This window comes from Athene noctua, chromosome 28 (assembly GCF_965140245.1).
Source record: "Athene noctua chromosome 28, bAthNoc1.hap1.1, whole genome shotgun sequence".
NCBI classification, from domain to species: Eukaryota; Metazoa; Chordata; class Aves; order Strigiformes; family Strigidae; genus Athene; species Athene noctua.
Window position 1 is genome coordinate 4,960,276 of NC_134064.1, and position 22,900 is coordinate 4,983,175.

Sequence of the window (22,900 nt, forward strand, 5' to 3'; positions counted from 1 at the left end):
GCTTCATGAGCGTTTTTTCCTCTTGCCATGTAGGTTTTAAGTTGAGGTTAAAAAAAAGAAACAAGGACTCATTTTATAAGAAACCTCTCTGCCAGTACTGTAAATCAAAGATATTTAAAAAGTAAAACAAACATCCCATCTCTTTCCTGATGCTTTAAGACAGTTTAACCCAAGCCTCATGGTCCAAGCATGTATGTTCAACCAAAATTGTTGAAAAGACTTATATTTCTGTATCTGTGTCGTGTTTTTTTTTGGTTTTTTGTTTGTTTTTTTTTCCCCTCAATACAAACCTACCTCAAAGCTTTTCTGAGAAACGAGTCCAGAATGTAGCTTTCAGAACATGAGTGTTTGTTTCAGGAGTTACACCAGTGGAAATTTCAGCCCAAACTCTGCTGCCCCTACATACACCCCCCAAGAGAGATGATGAACGACAGCTTCCTTACCTGTTTCAGCAAATTGCATGACAGCGTGAAAATATCAAATAAGGATGAATCTCGGAAGGAAGAGGCTATTTTCCTGTGCTTGGTCAGTGGATGAGTAGTATCCGCCTGAGCAGAGAGAAAACCAGCGCTTAGAACTGCCGGGCAGAGGGGGAACAAGACCAGCAGAGCCCGCAGGAACCCTGTTAAGCATCGGGACCCCAGAGTGATGTCACACCAGCTGCCTAAAGCAGGGGGCTGCCCTGCCCCTGCAGAGCAGTGGTTTTTCCACGGATAAACTCAGATTGCTGGCTGACAACAGGACTTCCCACCTACAGTACTTACAATGCAGTTTCACTGTACCCCTGCCAGAAAGCAGAGCTGGGTTTACTCTCAAGTTCACTTAAATCTCTTCCGGAGCAGGACCAACAGCAGTATTTTCAACAGCACTTAAGTCAGTTTAGGAACTTGAGCACTGCTTTCTAAAGCGCTCCAAACTCCTAAGAGTTAAATCCTACCTGAGGCCGCTGGGCAGACACATGGTCAACTACTAGCAATTATAATTCCCCTCCTGAACCTGCACAGATGAGAAGAAAACTAGAAGGAGAGTTAACCAGTGACAGCCAGTTCAGACTTTCCTGTATCTGTTATAAACTCCAGTTCTGGACCTCTCACTGTACTGGAATAAAAAGCTGGCATATGAGGCAAATCGACACATTTTGCTTTATACTGGATCACAAAATCTCCAGCTGATTCAACCAATGTGTTCTAGCACGGGCCAGCACAGGTGATCAGCAGCACAACTCATGTCACTTCATAGACTATTTTCTAGGAAGAGAGGAAAAGTGAAGCGATACTTCACATCTTTGCCATTTATTTAATCACAGGCTGGAGAAACTCCACTTGCCCAGGATGAGTTCTCTGGTGGGCAGTCGGTTATCACAGCACATCTGGGATGGAGCCTTCCCACAGCCCAGTGTAGAGGCACACAACATGGATCCCCATTTTCTTTTACACTTTTGTCACTATACCTGTGTTAACCTTAAACATGCACACACGTCACCCAGTACTGCAGGAACCAGTACAGCCCGTCCCACTCCGGATCTCACTTTAACGTTCTACCCTTTACAACAACCCCATGGAGGACACAAACACTTTTGTCTCTTGTATTACACGTGAGAAAGAGAAGCCCTGCATCACCCAGTAGCTAGCAGCAGATCAGAATTGGATCTAAACTTGCCAGGTGCTCTGACAACTGGATTATCACTCCTCAGCTCGCAGTATTAGATTTCAGGGTCTTTAAGAAAATGAGCATTACAGATCTCATGTATTTCTGGGCTTGTGGCAAATGAGTATTTCCCTTTTCTTCATCGGGAGGTCACGTGGCTTAAATCAGTGAACTTCTACAATACGGTGGATACTCAGTACCTCCGGGCAAGTCTGTGCAGCACTCACAGGAGGAAAACTGATACTTCAAACCAGTTATTAGCACTCTGTTTTATTCGTACTGTGAGCTTTTGGAACAAAAGCTTTAGTAAACAGAACTCTAGAAAATTCAGCTCACATACAATGTAGTTGGAAGTTCAAATAGTTACAAAAAAAAAAAATAATCTGAAGGCCCATAAGAGGTTTTTTAGGTGGGTTTTTCTGGCTGTGTACACATACATGACCCCACTCTGATGAGCGGGCATGTTGGCAGATTGATTATTTTGCAAGTAATAGCGGTTTTAGACTTTTTAAGATGAGTCACTGAATCCAGGCCTGTGCAATTGCTGTCACAAAACACATTTAAGAATGAGTAGTAAACTGTGGCAGATTTAATATCCAAGATATCAGGAAGAGATTTTTTTGATCAATGTCTTTAACTTTGTTGTTTATTTTAGTATCAACCTGTAGGGACTCTGGAACTGGGATAGGTGGCAGGTCCTGTGCTGACCATTCTCAGAAGCTGCAGCCCTGTACAAGGGTGCTGGTAGACACGTACTAATTTATAGAGGCAAACAGACTTGTTTTCATCCCTGATGCAAGGAGGTGAGGGAGCAGCCCTCTCTGGAGATGGAGTTAGGGTTGTACAAAGTCTGGGCAAGGAAATGGTAACAGCAACAAGACACGGCTTGGGAGTTCGGAGGAGATCTGTGGGTTAGGATTTACTGATCAGGCCAGGCTTGAAGAATTAAAGCAAATTTAGGGTCTGCAATGGATGTAGAAGCCATTCAGATGATGGCGCAGGGCTTGGGAAGTTCAGAGGTGCTGAACTTCATCAGGTTCAGCAGAAGAAATTGGTGCTTTGACCTGGCCAGGACAAAACCTTCTCCTCCGTTCCCAGTTCTGAAAAAAATTTGTAATCATCCTTCAAATCCCACTCAAGGATCTCTCTGTTCCAATGCCTGGATTAGTCAACATACCAGCAAAAATGAAAGGTTAGTTTTCTTAGTAAGATGTTAAAATCAGCCTGGTCCTCTTAGCAAAATTAAGAGACATTTATACACATGGCAACCCTCACGTTGTCTTAGGGCTGTGATGGTGCTACAGCAAAGTCTGACTGATCAGGAAAATGATGTAAGCTTAGATAGCAGCAAGTAAAGCCACTTGTTCCATCTTTCAACATAAATACTGAGAGGCAGCTTTGCAAACCAGCTAACCAACCCACTCGGGAAAGACTTGCTGCGGCTGGCACGAGTGGGTGCTGTGCCAGAGCACCACGGACTCGGCGTGCCCAGTCCTCCTCCTGCCAGTACCCCAGGGCCGGGGCTGCAGAGGGGACCCAGCACTCAGCCCCCATAAGCTGGCAGAATTTGAGAACTACCTGCTGGGAACGCTATGGAATTTAGTACTGAATGAAAAGGACGCTTTAAAAAAAATCTGCTTAATTTGGTAAACCCTCTTTGTTTCATCTCCCTGGTCAATACAGAGGAGGGCATGCTCCGTCCACTTCTTGGCACAAGGATGTTGGAAACTGAAACAACGTGCAGGGACTGACAACAGAAGGTGCTGGGGACATCCTCACGTGCTGGGCTTTGTCCTCACTAGGTGTGCTTGGCTAGTTGCTTAGCATTGCTCTTTTCCTTTTTAATCTCAGAAGATTACATCAAAATATGAGAGAAGATGGAAGATGCCAGTGAAACAAAACAATTCCTCAGGACAGGAGGTTTCAGCATCTTACCACAACAGTAAGTGGCTGCGTTAAAAAAAACAAAAAAAAAAACCAAAAAAAGAACACCCACCACACAACACCCCGACAAACCCAAACAAAAACCCCCAAACGATGCACAGACACACAGCAGGACACAACAATATGAATGAGAAAATTGGACACTTACTTCACTGAGGAAGGCTGTAGCACTTACTTGATTAATTTCATTAGTTAGTTGGGACAGGATTGTCACTCCTATGATGCAGTGCTCTACACTATCCTGGGGGAGGAAAGGGGGACAGGGAAAGCAGTTAGCAGTGCCAGGATGATTTCATTAAGCTTCACCATCACTCAAAGACCCTTCTGCTTGGAAGATTTCTAGACATGTTTGTCTAGAAATGCTTTATCTTTGCAGTACTGTGACTGGAAAAAAGCCCGTAAGCAATCCCAAGCAGAGAATTTAAAAGGCGCTTTTAAGTACTCGATGTTGTTAACAGTGCAAAGGGCTCTGAAGAGTTCAGTAACATGAGCTAATAAAAATAGGCACCTTTTATTTAATAGTTGAATCAGCATTTTGGTGTTATGCCCTAACTCTGAAAAGACTTATTTAGATTTACCTTTTTTAAATCAGTTTGCTTAATTTCAACAGAGCCTGTGGTTTTAAAACACGTGGAAATTTCTGCGACGTTAGGATGAGTATTGAAGTTGCCAGATGAAAACTCTGGGAAATTAACTTTATTTTTTTCCCCCCCCTTTTTAAACTACAGACCTTGAACAACATGAGTAGCAGCTGACCAAGTTTCTCCACACAACCCTCCTGCCAAGAAGGACAGCCTATCTCCCAGTGAAGGGAGTCCATTCTTCCCAGCCTGCTCAGCCTCTGGCTGCACTCGAGACTGCCAACAAGGGGCCAATTGTGAAATAAGTCTGTTACAGATACCTCTTCACTAGAAACGGTAATCCATTTATCAAATGATTTAAGAGAAACAACCTGTATTGTTCCTCTGCCCCAGTTTCTGTTCTGTAGCTAATAAATGATGTTTCCTTTCCTAGCTCCACCTTGCTCTGCACCTTCTGCACAAACTGCCCTGATCTCCAGCTTCGAAGACTGAACTCATCTGCAACAGAGAAATTCAAGCATATTTAGGCTTGGGACCACGGCTACTTTTTACTGGAGCCACCTCTTGATGACAGTCTCGGGATTTACATGATAATATCTAGACAGAAGCCACTGGAAAACCTTGTTGAACCGTGTCCTTAAACCAGTGCAGCCTCCTGTACACTTCAGCAGCCAGAACAGGTGACTAGAGCAAACGGGAACAGACCATCTCGAACTGAACACAGTCAGTAGATATTCACACCATTTAATTAGGGCCTCGATTACAAAACACACGTTCCCCATGTCATGGGCTGGGAGAGTGAGGAATCTAGCTCGGATCATTTCAGCTAAGAGCACCTGTGAGCTATGTGGGACACAGCCCAGAAAGGAACATGATCTTTAAATTACTCAACACCTTCTAGATCCTACTTCACTGCAGACATCCATAAATGCCTAAAATAATAGTAGTTAGCCTCTTTTCTGCATGCTCACACTCTATCACTCCAGAACTGAAGCCCTGTACACATTACATCTCCTTTTCCACACTGGGAAGAATTTCTGGTCATTTTGATCTCTTCTACTGTCTTCCTCTGACTTTTGATCTTGGGACAAATTTCAGAGCAAATAAATCAGTATTCATAGTGTTATGGGATTTACTGATCTCTCTAGGAGGAAGTTTCAGTTTGGAGACCGCTGTTGATAAAAATGCAACTTTCTACCTATACAACCTTTTGGGTTGGGAATGAAACCCTATGTTGTGGTGACAGCATGTACCTTTATGAAACAACAGTCAGGACTTCTGAAGAAAATTGTTAACGTTTGTGCAGCACGCTAGTTTTAAGCTACATTGTTATGATAACTCAGCTAACTATCAGGCCTGAATTCTGTATGATAGAACACCCTTACAGTGAATGAAAGTCAGTCAAGCACAGTGCATAGTTCCCTTGTAGACAATAAACCCAAGTGTTTACCATTTTGCACTGATCAGCATGGTGTATTTAAGCTTGAGAGCTTGAAAGAAGAATTGTGAAACTGGAACACTAGAAGACACGCCTTACCAGTTTTCAGAAATAAATCCCTGCCCCACAAACTTTTAAATTATAAAAACCGACCTGTCCTGCCAGTTGTCAGCTGCTGAGCCTTAGTAGTCACTATTAAATCAAACGCACAGAGGAAAGACTGGACAGAGGATATACCAAGGTGCAAAACAATAACTGAGAACGCCTGGACCTTCAAATCCCACGAGGTGTGTACTCATCTTACAAAAAACTCTGACCTGTAAAAACCTTGTGACATCTGTGATCACGTTCCTGAAGACATATTCATCCTTCTGACAGTCAAACCAGCCCAACTTTGTGATCCTGGCATATAACTGGATTAGTGCTTGTGTGACAAACGTTGCCAACTTTGGCCTAGTGGCAAGGTAGTTGAGCACATAGTTCCCTGAAACACAGAGAAGAGCTGTATCTGTAGACAACAAACTCTGCAGATGGAACTGAGATGGTAACACTGACAGGAAAAAGCATGTTTTTGTAAGCTGTTTAAGAAAATAAAAGCAGCACAATAGTGGGTTCGATACCAAAGCTGACCCTTTACTCGTGCCTTTAACATACTAAAGCTGTGGAACAGATCTGGGAAGTGGTTAGAGAGGTGAGTTCCCCCCCCCCCCCCCCAAGCCTAACTTGGTTTGTGTTATCAGATGAAGCCCAGCCCTCTGCAAGCACATGTAAAGAGCAAGAAAAGCTGAAAATATTTCAAGACCTTTCCTCAGGGATGATCATCTACCACATCATTTGTAAAAAAGAAAGCAGGCAATGGCATCCAGACTCTTTCCTTGCAGGAAAGGAAGTATCAGCCGTTCTTCAGGAAAGAGCAGGCAGACTGCTCCCTTAGGAAATACTCTAAATGATATTTCAGAGAGCCATAAAGGATTTTCAGTTTTGAAAGCACATCCTCAGAAGAGGCAGGCACCACGCATATTTTATACTCCAAAAGAAATTTATCAAATGCAATTGGTTTATTCACAAGACCACAGAGTTGTCATTCCTTTCCATCTGGAAAAAATTATTCAGCCTTGAACTCTGTTAGGTGACAATATAGGTGAAGATGTCATCTAAGAGAAATGTTTCTTTGTCTTTTGGGCATCCTAAGGTATAGGATGCCCAAACTGTAAAGCACAGTAGCTTGCAGAAAACCTCCCACCACAGATGAAAGTCCATACGACAAACATTTGCATTAGTTTGGTTAGAAAAATTAAGCCTTGTACTTACGAATATCTATCCGTTGTTCCAATGGTAAAGGGTTGTTTGTGCGTGACACGAGTTTTGTAAGGCATGTAGCTGCCAATAACTGGGAGTAGGATGACTGAAAAATAAAAAAAGGACAGACACAAATAGAAGTTTACTGCACACTTTAGAAGATGAAGCAGCAGTGCTGGATTTTTAGCTAATTGCTCTCGAGAAATTCGAGTTCAAAGCATTAACTGGTAAGTATAATATTCTATGTAGAATAAATGCTATGCTTTTATAGACATTAAAGTCGACCGAATACTTGAAGAAAGTGTTTAAGAAACAAAGGAAAAGCTTTTAAAGAGTGGAAGACATTGGGACTGCCCCTGAAGGCAGGAGTAAAATTGCAGAAGTAGTCAGACTGCATGAAGTTACCTTCAACGCCGTGCCCGAAGACTGCAGAAGTACGTTACTATACGTTAAGAAGCACTTACAACTTCCACTTGATCACTAAATAGAGGTTAAAATTTATTTCTTACAGAACAGCACACAGCCCACTGAACTCTAATTAATCCAGGGACACAAATGATGGCCTTCAACCACCTAAAAACCCTGGCTGCACCCAATTCCATACATCCCAGCCAGGGAAATAACAAGCATTTTGCATGCTGGTTTCTGTGATATATAGTACTGCAAAAAGCTTAGTATCCAAGATGCAGGAAGCATCTTTATTCCAAGATTCTCAAGGCCAGTCAGGTATAAAGTGAGTCAGATCCCAGACTGAACAAAAAACCCCACAACCCTCTGGCAAGGGTCAGGGAGGCAGTGGATCACATGCAGAGAATGAAACTGGGCTGTAGGAACTTTGCTTAAAAAAAAAAAAAACAAACCCAAGACATATTTGTCCTCAGGGAAACCAATTACTAGTTCCCATCAGAAGAGCTTCAAATCAGTTTGTTTTTAATTCACTTGACTTCAAATTTAACAAAAAGTTAAATAATTGGGTAAGTTTGCTAAGCCTGTTAAGTATCACTCTTCTCCCCCTCCCTTCACCACCTCCTCCTGGAGGACTTATTCTTTACAACAGGCTGTTTAACGTTTCCTATTTTTGTGACCAAGGCTCCAATCTGATAGATATGAAAGCTAGATGCACATTCTGCCAAAAGTCTTATCTTTCAAGATCATGTGGCACAGCCATTTTAAACATTATTTGTGCTGATACAAAGAAAAAAACCAAGCGGCCACTTCAAAAGAAGAAAACTAAAGAAGTCAGGCAGGATTTTCTGCTGGTGTATTTCACATCCTTTCTGTAACGCTAATTCTAAAGCACATGATCTAATTTTCCCTGTTTTAAACTGCTGGATTATTAAGACAACACTCTAACAGGGGCAATTTTCCAAGGAAACATTCCAGAAGCAACACGGCTGGTTTTATCCCCTATGAAGCTCTGTGCCCACAGCATTTTCTCCCCAAAGCCTACAGAGGAGGCAGTGAGTTCCCACAGTCTGTGAAACACCACTGCCATAATAATGTTTTCAACTTAAAGCTTGACATGTCTGCGTGGTAGCCTGCAAAGAATGCAGCGAGGCCCACAAGACATTAGAAATGACAACCGTTTGTAGTAACCACTGCAGCAGCATAATTAGCCATCAGCGCCAATGCTTTTTTTGGCATAGGCTGCCCACAAAATTGAGATACATGAGAGCATACTGGGTATGGAATATAAACACTGCATACCAGACCCTGCGGCTATTTCCCTTATCAATGCCCCAAATACCAAGATCTATTTTGGACAGCTATATTGTTTTACATACACTCCCTCTTTCTAGAAGAAGCTGGCACTTGCTCAGGCAGTCTGGACTGTTGGTGAACTCGACCAAGGCTTTCTCTGCCTGGAGCCGTGTCGCAGTGTCTGTGGTCTCATACAGCTGCTTGCACAGGTTCTCTAGCTGGGCTAGGCTCTGGAACACAGGAAAACAAATCAGTTAGAAACAAGGGGGTTTATTACCATTTAATTTAACCCAGGTTACACATATGTACACGGACACACAGAGATAACTTTATTGTTTGTGCAAAGGAAGGAAAACGCTTAACTCATAGTTAGTTCATTCTTCCATCAACTAAATGCATTTAACCGACTAAGTTACCAGTATAGAAATTTCACAGCTGCCTCTTTACACCTGACAAAGTACCACGTTGCCTCCCCGCTTCCACCTTTTTTACCCAAACTCGCTCCCAGGGCCAGCGCTCACCCAGCCTGACCGTACCACGTGGCTGATGCGGTCCAGAAAACCTCTTACATTTTGTGCTGTAACGGCCATAATCCTAACCTGCCCATTTCAAATAGCAAAAAAACCCATCCTCACATCTAGCTTTTATGTCATACAGTGTCAAATCCCTCGCAAACTTAGTTTATATTCCCTTTGCAGGGTGCCGTAACAGACTTCAGCAGCTCAGGATGCTGGAAGGATCTCACGTTAAATCTTCTACACTACACATGCCCAAAATACCTAAAGCAGAACAGAGCAAATGAAGAATGGGATGGATGCCTTTGAGCAGTGTCTTTGTGAATGCGTTCGAAGGGAAATAAAACTACCAGGCAGATTCTGTGTGCTCAAACAACTGGAAAATATTTGCCATAAACTCTGATCCAGGCAGATGGTTTCCTCCAGTGAAATCTTAGGTGTCCTAGTTAAAAAGTGGCTTCACAGATGGATATAAATATTCCCCCAGGTTCTTACTGCTAGATTAATAAGCAGGTATTTTCAACTGCTTTAGGGCTACAATCTAAGTTTCCAGGGGTAAATCATTACAAGCATACCATAATTTTTGTGCATCTATAAAAAGGAAGAGAGCATCGGTCGCCTAATTTATTTTCGGAGGAGAGATTGGTATGGAAAAGCCGAGTTACCGACAGGGTCAGACGATGGCTCCACGCACCACATCAGCACACAGCTGAACGCTTTCTTATACACAAGCACAGCAATTCCATGCCAAAAACACACAGGAGATTTTGATGCTCTGTTGCTGAGATGATCATCAGATAAGACAGTGTTAAAAGAAACACAGAGAGGGGCCCTCTGCAGAAATTCTCTTACCTTGTACCATATTGCAGAGCTGGTTTTTTTTTTTTAATTATTATTCTTTCTTTTAAATAACAACCTCATGAAAAAAGTTGCCCTGACAGCTTCACTACTTTAGAGAAATTAGAGAACTCTGCCAAGTGCCAGACAGCAGTTCAACATACAGTTTTGGTTTTGAGAAAAGCAAAACCCAAAGACTTAAGCTCTGCACAGAAAATCTTCAAAAATCTAAGATGGATATAAACCATTATTAACCATAAACTCTTATAAACCATATTAACTCTGGGTAAGCATTTGTCAGCACCTGTCAGTTCTCATTACAAATCCACTTTCAGTTATTTAAAATCAGTTGGCAAAGTCTACAGAGAAGGAGGTGCCTGTTTATGTGCATCATCTTCAGCCCAAGGACAAAACACCATTTCCTCTAAGTTTCCAAAATCCTTGCCACCATTTATCAATCTGAAAAGCCTCCAGGATCATCCAGTCCACATGCATACGATGGACCGAATCCTTGGGAAGTGGCTCAGCCCAGTTTCATTACCCCAGGACAGTGAAGGATTGCAGTCCCACACCGATGAACCGCGTATGATTTTGAAAAAAAAAAAACAAAACAAAACCAAAAAAACCAACTGAGTTTTAAAAAGTTTTACATCACCGTGCATTAATTCTTCAAAAAGCTCAGGAATGGGGTTTTCCCTACAGTCAGCTTTCTTCACACCTCTGAGAAACGCTAATTCCCTGCGACTTCTGTGACTTGGTGGCAATACCCACGGCTTTTGTGTGACACTCGCCGTGACAAAACACCCTTGTTTGTGCACAGTGCGTGATCCGTGCCAGCCTTCTTACAGATTACAGTTAGTTAACTCCCTCGGAGCCAGAGGAAACACACGACCTCCAGGGCTTAAACAAAATGCCACTTGCACCAACCAAATAGCCTGTCTGCTGCCCAAGAGATACGGCACACGAGGCCACTGTTAAACGCCCCATTAATGACACTGTGGTCATTAAAGCACAGTTTTACGGCAGAAAAAATAAATAAAAATCACACAGATTTTGGAAAAGTTAGTCCAAATTATCCAGGAGTGTGAATCCAGCAACTCGGTGGGAAATAAAAGTGCATTCTATTCACGTTAGATTAAGCCAATCATCCACAGCAGGTTTTAAGCATATTTTTACTATCACGTCTTTTATTGTGCAGCGTCAGCTGTCCCGATTATCCCTGCCCAGACAACCCTGAAGTTGAAGTTCACTTGATGCTTCTTCCTCACGGTATCCCCAGATCCGTGGCTGCAGAGGGGGCTGGGGGATATGGAGAGGATTTTGGGGCACAATACCAAAGCCTACGAGGGCATCTCAAAGGGAAAGCTGCTGTCCAAACTTGGGAGTTTTCATCCATTATTTCAAGTTTGTGAATGGTTATTTTATTATTTAAGTTTCATGTGCTCAAATATCCAAAAAAATCATATTCATGATAAGCTGTCATCTGACCAAATAAACTTCTCTGATGAAAACCTTTTTTGCATCAATTTACTGGTGAGACAACCCTAAAAATTCTTTCCTCCTCTTGCACCCTAACTCGATTATCTGTCACACAGACAGGCAGAGCGGTCGAGCTGCCCTGACACCGCATTCCGGGTCTGCAACGTTTAAGTTTTCAGCACATTTTAATATTGCCACGACGAGGGCAGTGGAGTTCCCCTCCTCTCTGCCAACGGGGTGGAAATCAGGCAAGCCTTAATCCATCACCCAGCTCTGAAAGTCAGAGATGTTTGGGTGTTGATGGTAGCAAGTAGGTGGGGATTATTTCACTACAGAGATCAGGCAATACCCACTCTTTCAACCAAGATAGAAAAAAAAAACCGCAACGTAGTGTAACGATTATGCAGGGCAAGAGCTCTGCATATTCTAGATAAGGAGTAAAGCATGAGACAGCAGAGTATTTGAAACGGGGAGACACTGGCATCCCACGAGTGCTGCAGGAGCACGCACGGAAAGCAAAGGTTACGTGGCTGGTGACTTGAGAAGAAAAATACCAACGCAGACAATTACAACTAACCAAAACCTGTGCTCATCGCTCCTTTGAGAATGAACAGCTCCAAAAACTTTTGGCAAAAAGAAGAACCCAGAAGCTAGGGAAGGCAAGGAGGCATTGCTGAGGGCTCGGGAGACACCACAGGGGTTGGGAGGGCTCTGCAGCTGCAGGGCAGTGGTTGTGGGGGGCATTTTAGAAGGAAAACAGCTGAGTCACAGGAGACAGTCCCAAGTGTCAAACACCTCCTGCCCCAGCCCCTCCCAGCCTTCCGAATCGCTCTTATCTGCTCCTTGCATGACGGCACTGAAATCCCAGGATTTTTCTGCAGTTGCACAGCCCATGTTCTATTAGCACATACTAATACACCCAAAGTACTTCGTGCAGCAACAAAAAAAACACCCCACATGGTCCAATTTTTGCTTATACATTGCACTATGAAGGCTAAATTACAACCCGAACCACTGGTCATCTCCCAGCTAGGAACAGGTGACTTAGATGCACACTAAACCACCTAAACTGCTGCTAAATTTTTCACATCACCACCTCTCGACTCCAAGCTCAGCACAGACGATGATCACTTCACTTCTCCTCCTACACACAGACACACATTTTCTTCCCCTTGACACCAAGATCCAAACAATGCCTAGGCTTTTCCCTCCAATCAAGTGAGGCAATTAATGCCTATTAATGGAAATCTGTATCCTATCTCAGTGTTCTTCTAAATCCAGCTTCCAGACATGACACCGTGTTATTTCGCCATCTATATATATATATATATTTTTTTTTTTTTCAAACAGAAGTTGAGTAAGTTTATGTCCCTAGGAAAAATAACCCCAACCAATATATTTTTGATCCATCTCCCCAAACTGAAGGTCCGCCCTACACTGCAAAGCACCGGAGGATAATGGAACATACCCTACAATTGACTCCAGCGCCATCATTTTGTATGTGGTAGAAGTGTTTTTGAACAAGGGGAAATCCATTTATCAGAAACCAGCAAAGGTGACAGATGATTCGCAAAAATTCCACTCCCTTTCCACCCCCCACAAAACAGCAACAAGCTCCAAGGGAAGTTTTGCTGCAGACCAATGTCCTACCGAGAGTGGGGGGCTCCTTCCCACCGGAGCCCTGCATGGGGTGAAGCTCCCTCACGCTGTGAGCTGCAGAGTCCTGAGCGGGAACTGCCAATCCATCAGCCTCGTATGAACTCCGCGTCACGTTATTGCTTATTTCTTTAATAATATCAAACATTGAGAAAAAATGAGTTTTCCTCCATATATGGAAGCCCCTTTGTATGATCTTGGCCTCAGATGTTTGTCCACTGAGAGCGGCTGTGAAGCTCAGAATGTGGAAAAAAATAAAAACAACTTATCAATCTCATTTATACTACAAGCTACAAATAAAACTCGTCACTGTTCAGTGTTTTCCCCATGGTGAAGATAAACAATGCGTGATCATCTTTAAAATGATAAATACTACAAGGAGAGTAACAGCTACCTAAAAGGAGTCCCCGGGGGATGGCTGGGGAATTGATCTTATATTACACGGTTGCTTAAGCAACGCTCTTTACATCCAAGGGCTGTAATAAGCTCTAGGCAGGTTTAGTTCAATAGAGTTTGACTTTGCCATGCCGACAGTTCCCATTTCAGAAAATTGAGGAAATGCACGCTGTGCTCGGCGTACTCAAGATGGCAGAGCCAGAAAGTAAGCAGGAGCACACACAGCCGGCCCCCATCGCTCGAGGGGGAGCGGGCAAGCAATAACCCTACAGATTCAGACATCTAAAATGGAATATTTGGCTTAACAAGATCAATCCCAACTTTTCTGCTGCCTGGTGGTTCTTGTCCTGAAGGATGTGTATTGCTGTAAATCCTCCCAGCACACATTGTTTCCAAGACACTCCTTCCTCCTGCCTTATGGTTACTGACTCCCTGAGCCAGAGATCCTGCAACATGTTTAATACAGTTATTTTTGTCCCAAGCACATTCATCCATTTTAATATCCCCCAACTGATTCCCCCGTATGTTATAATCAAAGTCAGACTTTGCAAACGCCGGGCAACTGCAGGGCAGGCAGTGAGATGTTTCCATCCCTGCTCACTATGAGTGTGCGACAGGCCCCAGCAGTCACCTGCGTACCCCCAGGACACGACACCTCGGAGGTGGGAAGAGACCATCATCTCTTTGTCCTTTCCCTTGAACGTTCTCTCTCTAAGGAAGATCCATTTCTACATTTGTCAGTAAACCCCCAGAGCAGCCGGCGTTCAAGCAATGCGAGACGCAGGGCATGCTCCTCCAACGCTGCACCCGGAGCCTTGCCTTCAGTCCTGTGCTGGCACAGCTCTTCTGCTCTTCAGAGCTGCAGGCATTAGCTAGCTTTCCTCAACTGCTTGTCGACTTCGCAGCAAAACAGGGAGGAAGAGGAGGCAGCACGCAGTCAGGGCTCTGAAACACTGCTTTTTAACAAACGCAACCGTGCAACGAAGATGCATCGCAGCAGTCAAAGAGCCCTGGTGTTTTAAGTGACTAAGGCTCAGAGAATGCCTCAGGTCACTTGATGAATGTCAGGTATTTCAACCAAAAATAAAAAAGCTTTTAAGCTGAGCGATGCAACTATTAACTGCCAGGGACCAGGATGATGCACTCCATAAGCACTCATAGCTGTAAAAGTCAAGGTCTCATGGCTCATCACCCTTATTTGTTAAGAGAATCTGCACAACAAATTGCCCATTTCCATTTACCCTACTAATAACAGAGAAAGCAAACCTACCTACACCCTTGCAGCACATCTCAAAATTATTTATTGCAGTAGTATTTTCAGGCATCTCCCCGCATCTCTCGGGGAAGCAATAAAGAGCTCTCATTTCTTTCTCCAGGATGAACGTTCACGTCTTCACGCCCAGGTGGAAGAGAGCTTCCTTCAGGATTCAGCTCTGCCATTTTACCACGCAACACTCTGGAGCAACTCCACACCCCACCCCACAGAAACGCTTCAAATTAACACTAACACTTCCCATTACTTAGTACTGACAACGTACAACCTTGTGTTACACAGGGCAGGTTCTATCCCCAGGAGCTCAAAGAGGAGGAACATGATACCCTTGAGTGGGTGGTGAAACTGCTGAGAAACTCTTCAATATTCTAGTTAGGTGCAAATAAACACTAGTGCAGAATTTTATCAGGGTTTAGCTCTAGAAGGACAGCCATTTATTTAGCTATCTGCTAAAAAATGAGGGAAAAGACAAGGCAATGTCTGGCTTTCCAGCACAGGGCAGGTTTTAAGTGAGTGGTCTTGAAGCTAATTATACCTCAGTGGCCAGGGGTACCGAGAACGGTTAAAATCACCAAAAGAATCCTCTACGTTTCTGCATCATCAGGACTTCCAAATGCTAGCAGACTCCATGTGCAGATACCAACAGCCACAAAATATATTAAGAGGTTTGACAATGCATCAGTTTGTTTTGTTTGGTTTGGGTTTTTTTGTTTTGTTTTTTTTTTTTTTTTAAAAAAAAGAATGGAACAGATGCAGCGAAAATGGGAAACATCCCTGCTTTCAGTGCTGGCCAGCTGGCAGTGCTCATGTCACCTTGACCGTGTTCTGCGCTTGCACTTTTTTCATGCAGCACCAAGTCTGATATAATGAACAACTCGAACTGCTAATTGGAAGGTCTGATTCCTATGGAAAAACGGCCACGTATCTATTCTCTTCTCTGAACACCACATGTAATTGTGCAGCGTTACTCACTTGAATGCATAATTCAGTCAGCAGAGGAGGTTTGTTATAGAACAAACGGGAAAAGTAAAACAACAACTGAGATATGATGGCCCAAGGCACCCAGATTCTGAGGTCAACAGGAATTACAACATCAATGGAGAGAAAAGTGGGCAGGCTGGGAAGATGCACATGGCTTCGAATTATGGCAACTATTTCTTGCATGGGAAGTCTGCCAGCCATACTTGAGGAAAGGTAAAGTTGAAAAAAATCCACTTGTTTTATTTAAAAAAAATATCTTTGTTAGCTACTTTCTGGAACAATAAATCATGTGCTGTTTTAAAGAAACTGCCTCTATACCTTGACAGATTTCTACTAAACTTAAAACAACAGGGAATGGATGAATTACCGAATTCTACCCCAAGAAAGGCCTCTCTCCCGGTGGGAGGACTCCGCAGGGCCCTAGGCAAGTACAGCAGCACAACTGGCCTGGTAACTGCAGCAAGCAGGTACTCTTCCACTTTTGAGAATAAAAAAAGGAGAGTCTGGAGCAGCACCAACACCTCTGCTACAATGGGAGAATGAGTCACTCCTATTTTTCTTTACCTTTTTTATTTATATGCCACAGCTTATATACCACTTCAGCACCCATACACTTTAACCTCTCTTTTTCAGAGCTGAACGTTTCTTGTGCATCTGAGGACTTCTCATTTGGCAAAGGTTGGCCATTTCCTAACGAGCAGCAACCAGGAAATTAGGAAACAGCAAGCACAACACACACACGGGACCAGCGCAGCGCTCAGTAGACAGAGCTGGGAAAGCTGCAACCATCTGGACGAGCTAAACCTCTCAGAATTTCTTCTACGTGTTGATAACAATTACAGAACATATTATAAAGAGAAAGGAGTCCTGCCGTGCAAATCAGCATCCCCCATTTCAGTAATGTGGGCACACGGTCCAGGTAGGTGCCAAGGTCACTGCCTTTCCTGCAGTAGACTGAAATGTTTTTCCTATTATTAGGATTCTCAGTACAATCCAAACAACTCTAGTGTGAACACAATTCTAGAGAACAGATACTTTGGGTATTGAGTCTGAAAGACACCTCTGACACTTGAGATGGTTATTTTGGAAGGAGACGGCCTATGTTTTGTGTCTCAGAACTAGAAAAATCAGGCAACAGGCACCAGAGTTCTTTGCCTGTGCAGGTCTGTAAGGTACGGACAGATCCAAAGCACTGCTGCACATGATGTGAGCAGGAGCTATGGAACAAGGCTCTTCTCTAAATGGTACTGTGAGCATTGTGGGGGATTATTTTTGATTTATTTAGATAGCAGGATAACCACTGTGGGGTGCCACTTCGGAGCACTACACAAAAAGCAGTAACACACCTTCCATTCTTCTGATAGTTTTAACTGAGTAATATTTTTTTCTTGGAAGTCTAAGAAGAACAGCTCATTTAGAAAATTATCTGAATGAACTGAAAATTGCTTTTGAGGTCACTGATCCCCCTTGCTTGCTTTACATTTTATTAAGAGGCAGAAATAAAATTTAAAAAAAAAAAAAAGTTTTCAGCATTGCCTCATCCCACCAGATTCAGGATGCGGAACAGAAGATGAGGAGTCTCACGGCAGACACCAGAACCTAGGGAGGAAAACCACGGCAACTGCGCTGCTGGGCAGGCTAGCTGCAGTGAAGCAAGGTGGCTTGCAGATTTCTGGGTTTCATCTTCTCCAACACGGGTAACAGAACACATTCAGGGCACTGGCTTTGCAGAACAAGCCACCTTCAGGTGCAACAATCAATACCACACATCCAGGCACTGCGAGCAGTAAGTGTTTTACCAAAAAAAACCCCCAACAACTCAAAACCAGGCCCCACACACTGACAGTCTGTACCAGGCATCCGGCACGTGAATTTGTTTGAGACACAAAGCTGTACTCCAAGTTGATGGTTGAGAAGAAAACAGAAGCCTTCCAAAAAGTCCGAAAACTCTTGGAGGCACCTCTGATCATATAAGATACTAAAGCTACCACGGGACTGCTCAAACTCACCATCCAGAAGCACCAAAATAACCCAAGCACTGCAAATCATCTTCAACTTACTGGTTAAACTACTGTCGGCTACGACATTAGGAAGTGCTAGAAGAGAAGCAACAGGATTAGTACTTTCCAGTACAAGGTCCTTGGACTATAACTCCTGTAATCACTGTGTTCACAAACACACTGAACTGGTGATACAAGGGCACGGAGTTTTTAAACAGGAATTGAACCAAAACATTTAGATGATACAGCAGTAACACCCCTGTCCAGTGGGAATACAGTAAACAGAGAATTAAGTCAGAATGACAGGCTGCAGAACAGGCCACGTAAAAGGTGAGTTCAGGAACCATACATTACAGAAAATGCCACTGCAGGACAGACATAAATCCTTTGTGGATCTAGAGTTGTGAGTCCACAAGGTGTATGGGTGCAGAGCTCATTTTACCGGCAATAGATAAAAAAAATGGAAACAACTTAAAGATGATCCTGAAGTGGAGGTATTTAGCAGAAAAATGGAGGCTATTTCTTTTATAAACTGATCTTACAACAGAAGAAAACACACAGCCTGCTGGTAATCCTGCTCCAAGTACATTTCTCAGCTAAGAGAAAGCTTTGTGATGATCTTACCTCATCTGTGATCAGATTTGTTGGATGTTAGGTAGACAGACAGGAGCAAGAAGGTTTGCACAAGGTGCAGAAAATAGTATGTCAGCTGGGACAGGAATTCTGACCCATTCCTTGGAATAACAGGAGTCCTCACTGCTGAGAACACAAAGGCTAAAAGGTGTTAAAATGTTCAAATTTCCAGATCACCTGGTTTTGTGGATCTGACTCCTCAGCCCCACCAGATTCAGTGCAAGTTAAGCTCTCTCCCGCCCAATATATCCTTCCACCTCAAGAGACATGACTCCAGAGCTACAAACAAACCCAGACAAGAGGTTAAAGCCTCTTCTCCATTGCTGAGTTAAGGCCAGAGCCCGTTTCAGCTATAAACGGAGATAGGATGTTAATGAGCAGCACAGAAACAGCCATGAAATGCTTCACAACCTCCGTGCCTTACACATCGTTTTAATATCCCTAAACCAGCGTTATTTTAAATCCTACAGTTAAAAGGAAAAAGGCAATTATCAGTGACAGACAGATTTCTCTAAGGCTGCCCAATGGCCATAAGGGTGTCAAAATACCAACTCACTTTGCTCTTGTGTGCAGGAAAGCAGCCACAGCGATGCTGCGGATCAACCAATGCAATCCAAGTCCGAGCGCTGTGCCAATCTGCCTGATTCTTGTAAATGCCTTCTTGTCTTCTTTTCTTGGTTTTGTGTTATTAATTATACAAGAATGCTGAGCAATATGTTAAAAGAACTGTAAACTTTAATTTTAAAAGTTCAGCTAGGAACCCACACAGTTAAGACTTTAAACTACTAAAATGCTGCGAGCAGGAAGAAGTGCTCTTATATTCTATACAGAGTTTGAATGATCTCAAACAAGGGAAAAGGGGAGAAGACAGTCTTTTAAAAGATAAAAGGTGTATTTTCTCTTCTAGTGCTAAAACGAAACTTTTTACTCTGGGGCTGGGTGTTGATTTAGATGCAAGACTCGTCGCAGGTAAGTGCCGGTAAGCCAGACGGCCCCGCGAGCACACAGCGTAATGTTTAACCAACGCTCCTGCTCCGGGCACTGCAGGACAACACCAGACAGGGACGTCCTGGCACCGTGCTCCCCTCTGCCCACCTGCAGCACGGCCAAAATTGCAGGAGACGCAGCCCAGCATGGCTATAAACAACAGGAGAACACATTACACAGCGCAATCATTGGCCAATTGCACCCAAAAATAGTTTAAATTGTCAAAGAGCTGCTAAAAAAATACTTCTTGTTCACAGCACCCAACTGTGGCACGTTATTTTTCTGAAGTGCAACACATTTTACAGCCTGGTGAATTAGTTCTGATTTCCAGAGGAGAACAACAGGCAAGGGGTGAAGGAAGAGAAGGAGCAGACTATCAAAGCACGTTTATAATGCAGATCTTACATCACCCAATATTCAAAGTATGCCACCAGTAAGATGTCAAGCACCAGAGCATAAAGCTGATGTTTTATCCTGACCACACCAGGGCAACGAGCTTCCTACTGGCAAACTGTTACTGGAGTTAGCAGGGCCCACAAATAAACTTCACATTTTGTCCTCGATGAGGAACAAAAGCAAAAATGTCAAGCTTTTGCTGAACTATCTTCTGGGTGGTTTAGCAACTATCCTCCAATAGTACCTTTTATTAGTTAGAACTAACACATACTAAAAATATCCAACCAGAACACCACCAGTGTGAACAACTGCCTGCGTGAGGCCACACCAACCATCAGTTCAGTGAGCGACAGGTCCTTAAGGTCTGGTCCGACTCTGAAGGTATAAGCAGCATTTAATTAAAATTCTTCCCTCTAAGAAGGTCCAAGTCCTGTATTCCTTGCACAATCAAGAACAGGGAGAACCCAAATCAAGCCAGAAAGCACCTACCGCCAGCTAATTGCCCAATCAGTGGGCTCTGACTTCAGGCTATCAGAGATACCTTATCGTGTTAACACCTGGGTGTGTTTGGCTCCGACATTTCCAGAGGTGACACCAACCAGGCTTGACTGGAAATCTAAAAGAATTTTCAGGTGGTCTTTTCCAAGACTACAAACCCACTGTGAAGAAAAAGCCAACTGTGCCAAAGTCAGACAAAGACTGACTTTGCCTTTATAGACCGACTTTATAAAGAAAAATTGTCTTTATAGACCGACTTTATAAAGAAATAACAAAACCCTTCTTGCAAATCAAAGCTGAAGATGTGCAGAGAGCATCACAGGTTATCACACAAAGGGCCAAAGATGCAGGAGCATAATTATGTTGAGAAAAATGAGAGTAACCTCAGACACTAGCTACTCTTACAAAAAAAAAACCCAACCAACCACCCACCTAGATTCTTGCAACTAAGCCACATAACTGTACCACCTGAAAAACATTGCAAACTATTCATAAAAGCCTTCTTGAAACCACAGTTTAGAAGCAGGAAGCCAAAACCTACATTTTTGCTGACAATTTTAAGCAGCAAAAATGTAATTTCTTGAACTTTGCTTTAGTAGGCCTGAGCCCTATGGACTCATAGAAGACCACTGCACTGTCCCAAACTAAGGGCAATGAGACATTATTAACAGTAATAAAGTTCTTTGAGCTACAGAGCATTCAGTGTTCTCTTAAAATGATTAAAATGAACAAATCCTCCTTAATTGTATTAGCGTTGGCTAACCCGAGGGAACAGAGCTCAGTCGCTGAAGCAGGGAGAGGAGACCAGCCATCTGACAGCATGCTCCCAGCCCCGACCTCTCCGCCCTTCTGACTGTCGCAGCAGGTACCCAGCTCACGCCGAACAGAGCTTTGCCTTTCCCCTTCGTGATACAGAAGCTTGGAGATCTTCAGGTGAATTATTACGGGTGGAATTATAACCTAAACGCAGAGTAGCTCCAGCTCACTGAATTCAGCGACAAAATCTCCCACAGGCTTCAGTGAGGATTTCACCCCGAGCCTGGCCCTTGGCAGGCTGCTAACGAGTGTCAAAACCCACAACGAAGCCACCAGGTTCTCCTTTCCCATCCGGGCTTCAACACACCATCCTCTGGAAAAGAGGCACAGCAGGCTGGGGCTGCTGCCTGTAACCACGTGTCAGACACCTCCCCTGTTACCAAAGGGACCCCAAAGTACGCTCCAGATGTGGCTGGGGGTCCAGGAATAAGCTGCTGGCCCCGGAGTCCCCAGAGCCAGAAAGGAGCGTCCACTTTTATTACCTCCAAATTTGACTGCTGAGATCTTGAGATACTGAACTGCAATCGTATACCTCCACCTTCCAGCTGAAATCCAACTCTCAACACTCACCACTGGTATTCTGCAACCACTGATGCTGAGCATCCAACAGTGCAGTTTAAAAAAAAAAAAAAAGCAAAAGCTTAATTTGCAAAAGAAATCTGGCCAGATCTATTTTTAACCAAACCAATGTTTCCCCCTCCCCAGGTCCAGAACACTCCTGTGGGCTACTCTGAGATAAACCCAAGTCCTTAATAAGAGCTTTCAGCAACTCCAATGGCACTCGGAAGGTAAAAGCTTGAACTAAAACAAACGAAAAAGTATTCTAAGCAATTTGTAGTTGGGCAGCAGGCTACATCGTGACTCTTTTACCAAGCAAGCGTGAGGTTACCGAGATATCAAATGGGAAACATGCATCTTAAGTCTCCAGGGTTTCCTCTGGAGCAAGCTGAATGTTACAGATTTCTAGAGCCAAATTAGATTTTGTGTTTGAGCCAAAACAACGTCCTTTAGAATACAGAAACACACAAGAAAAAAAACAACATTTGGGTCCTATTAGGCACGGAGAAGGAATTGCCTTAGGAAACAGCCTTGAAAAATCAAGTCGTGTCCCCCTCAGTACATGACTATGACATAAAGGAGCCTCCAAAACCAGTGAGAAAATCCCCATGTCCTTCCTCACACTCACACATGTGACCTGTGTCTGTGTATTACCAACACGTGGTGAATGTGACACAAGAAAGCCTACCCGAACAGACTTTTTAATGATTTTTTTTTTCCACCGAGCTTCCTCCACAACTATATCGAGATGAAAGAAGTCACTTCTGCCTGCAGCCCGCTCGGTGAATCTGGAGGCCCCAGCAGAACTGAACCTGCACAAACACAAAACTGCTCCAAACACGGAAGCTTTCCGGCTTGGAGCAAAGCGCTATCAGCTCATTTAACAGTTAAAAAGACAGAAAACTCAGGGCCAATGTCTGGGATTTGAAATACCCAGTCCTGAACCTAAAATCAGATCGTGTAGAAGCAAAAAATGGGATGCAATTCCCTTTTTAGATGCCAGATTTCTTATTTTTCTCTTACAAGCAGCCAACTCAGCACCTGCCCTGTTCCTCTAATGAGCCCAAATTTCTTCCATTTCAACTTGGGAGTCAGGCTACCAAGAACAGACAGTAAGTCATCAGACAGAAGCAACACCAATTTTTAATCGGAGCAATGATCTTTTTAAATTCAAGACAAATGAAACACTCAATACACTAAGTCACAGAATTCATCATCATCCTGCAATAAACGTTCTCCCACAGGAATATTCAGTAAGTGAATCC

The 22,900-nt window shown here is 43.5% G+C and overlaps 1 protein-coding gene across 1 annotated transcript in view; it reads right to left on the bottom strand.

Moving 5' to 3' along the window:
- The window catches only part of XPO7 (exportin 7), a 49,189-nt gene that overhangs the window by 23,369 nt on the left and 2,920 nt on the right, over positions 1–22,900 (bottom strand). Inside the window, exons 2-6 of the mRNA XM_074928411.1 lie at positions 8,694–8,840; positions 6,922–7,015; positions 5,928–6,094; positions 3,767–3,832; positions 444–548 (exon numbers count right to left, since the gene is read on the bottom strand). Coding sequence (XP_074784512.1) covers positions 444–548; positions 3,767–3,832; positions 5,928–6,094; positions 6,922–7,015; positions 8,694–8,840 — 579 coding nt within the window. The remainder of the gene's footprint in view (positions 1–443; positions 549–3,766; positions 3,833–5,927; positions 6,095–6,921; positions 7,016–8,693; positions 8,841–22,900) is intronic.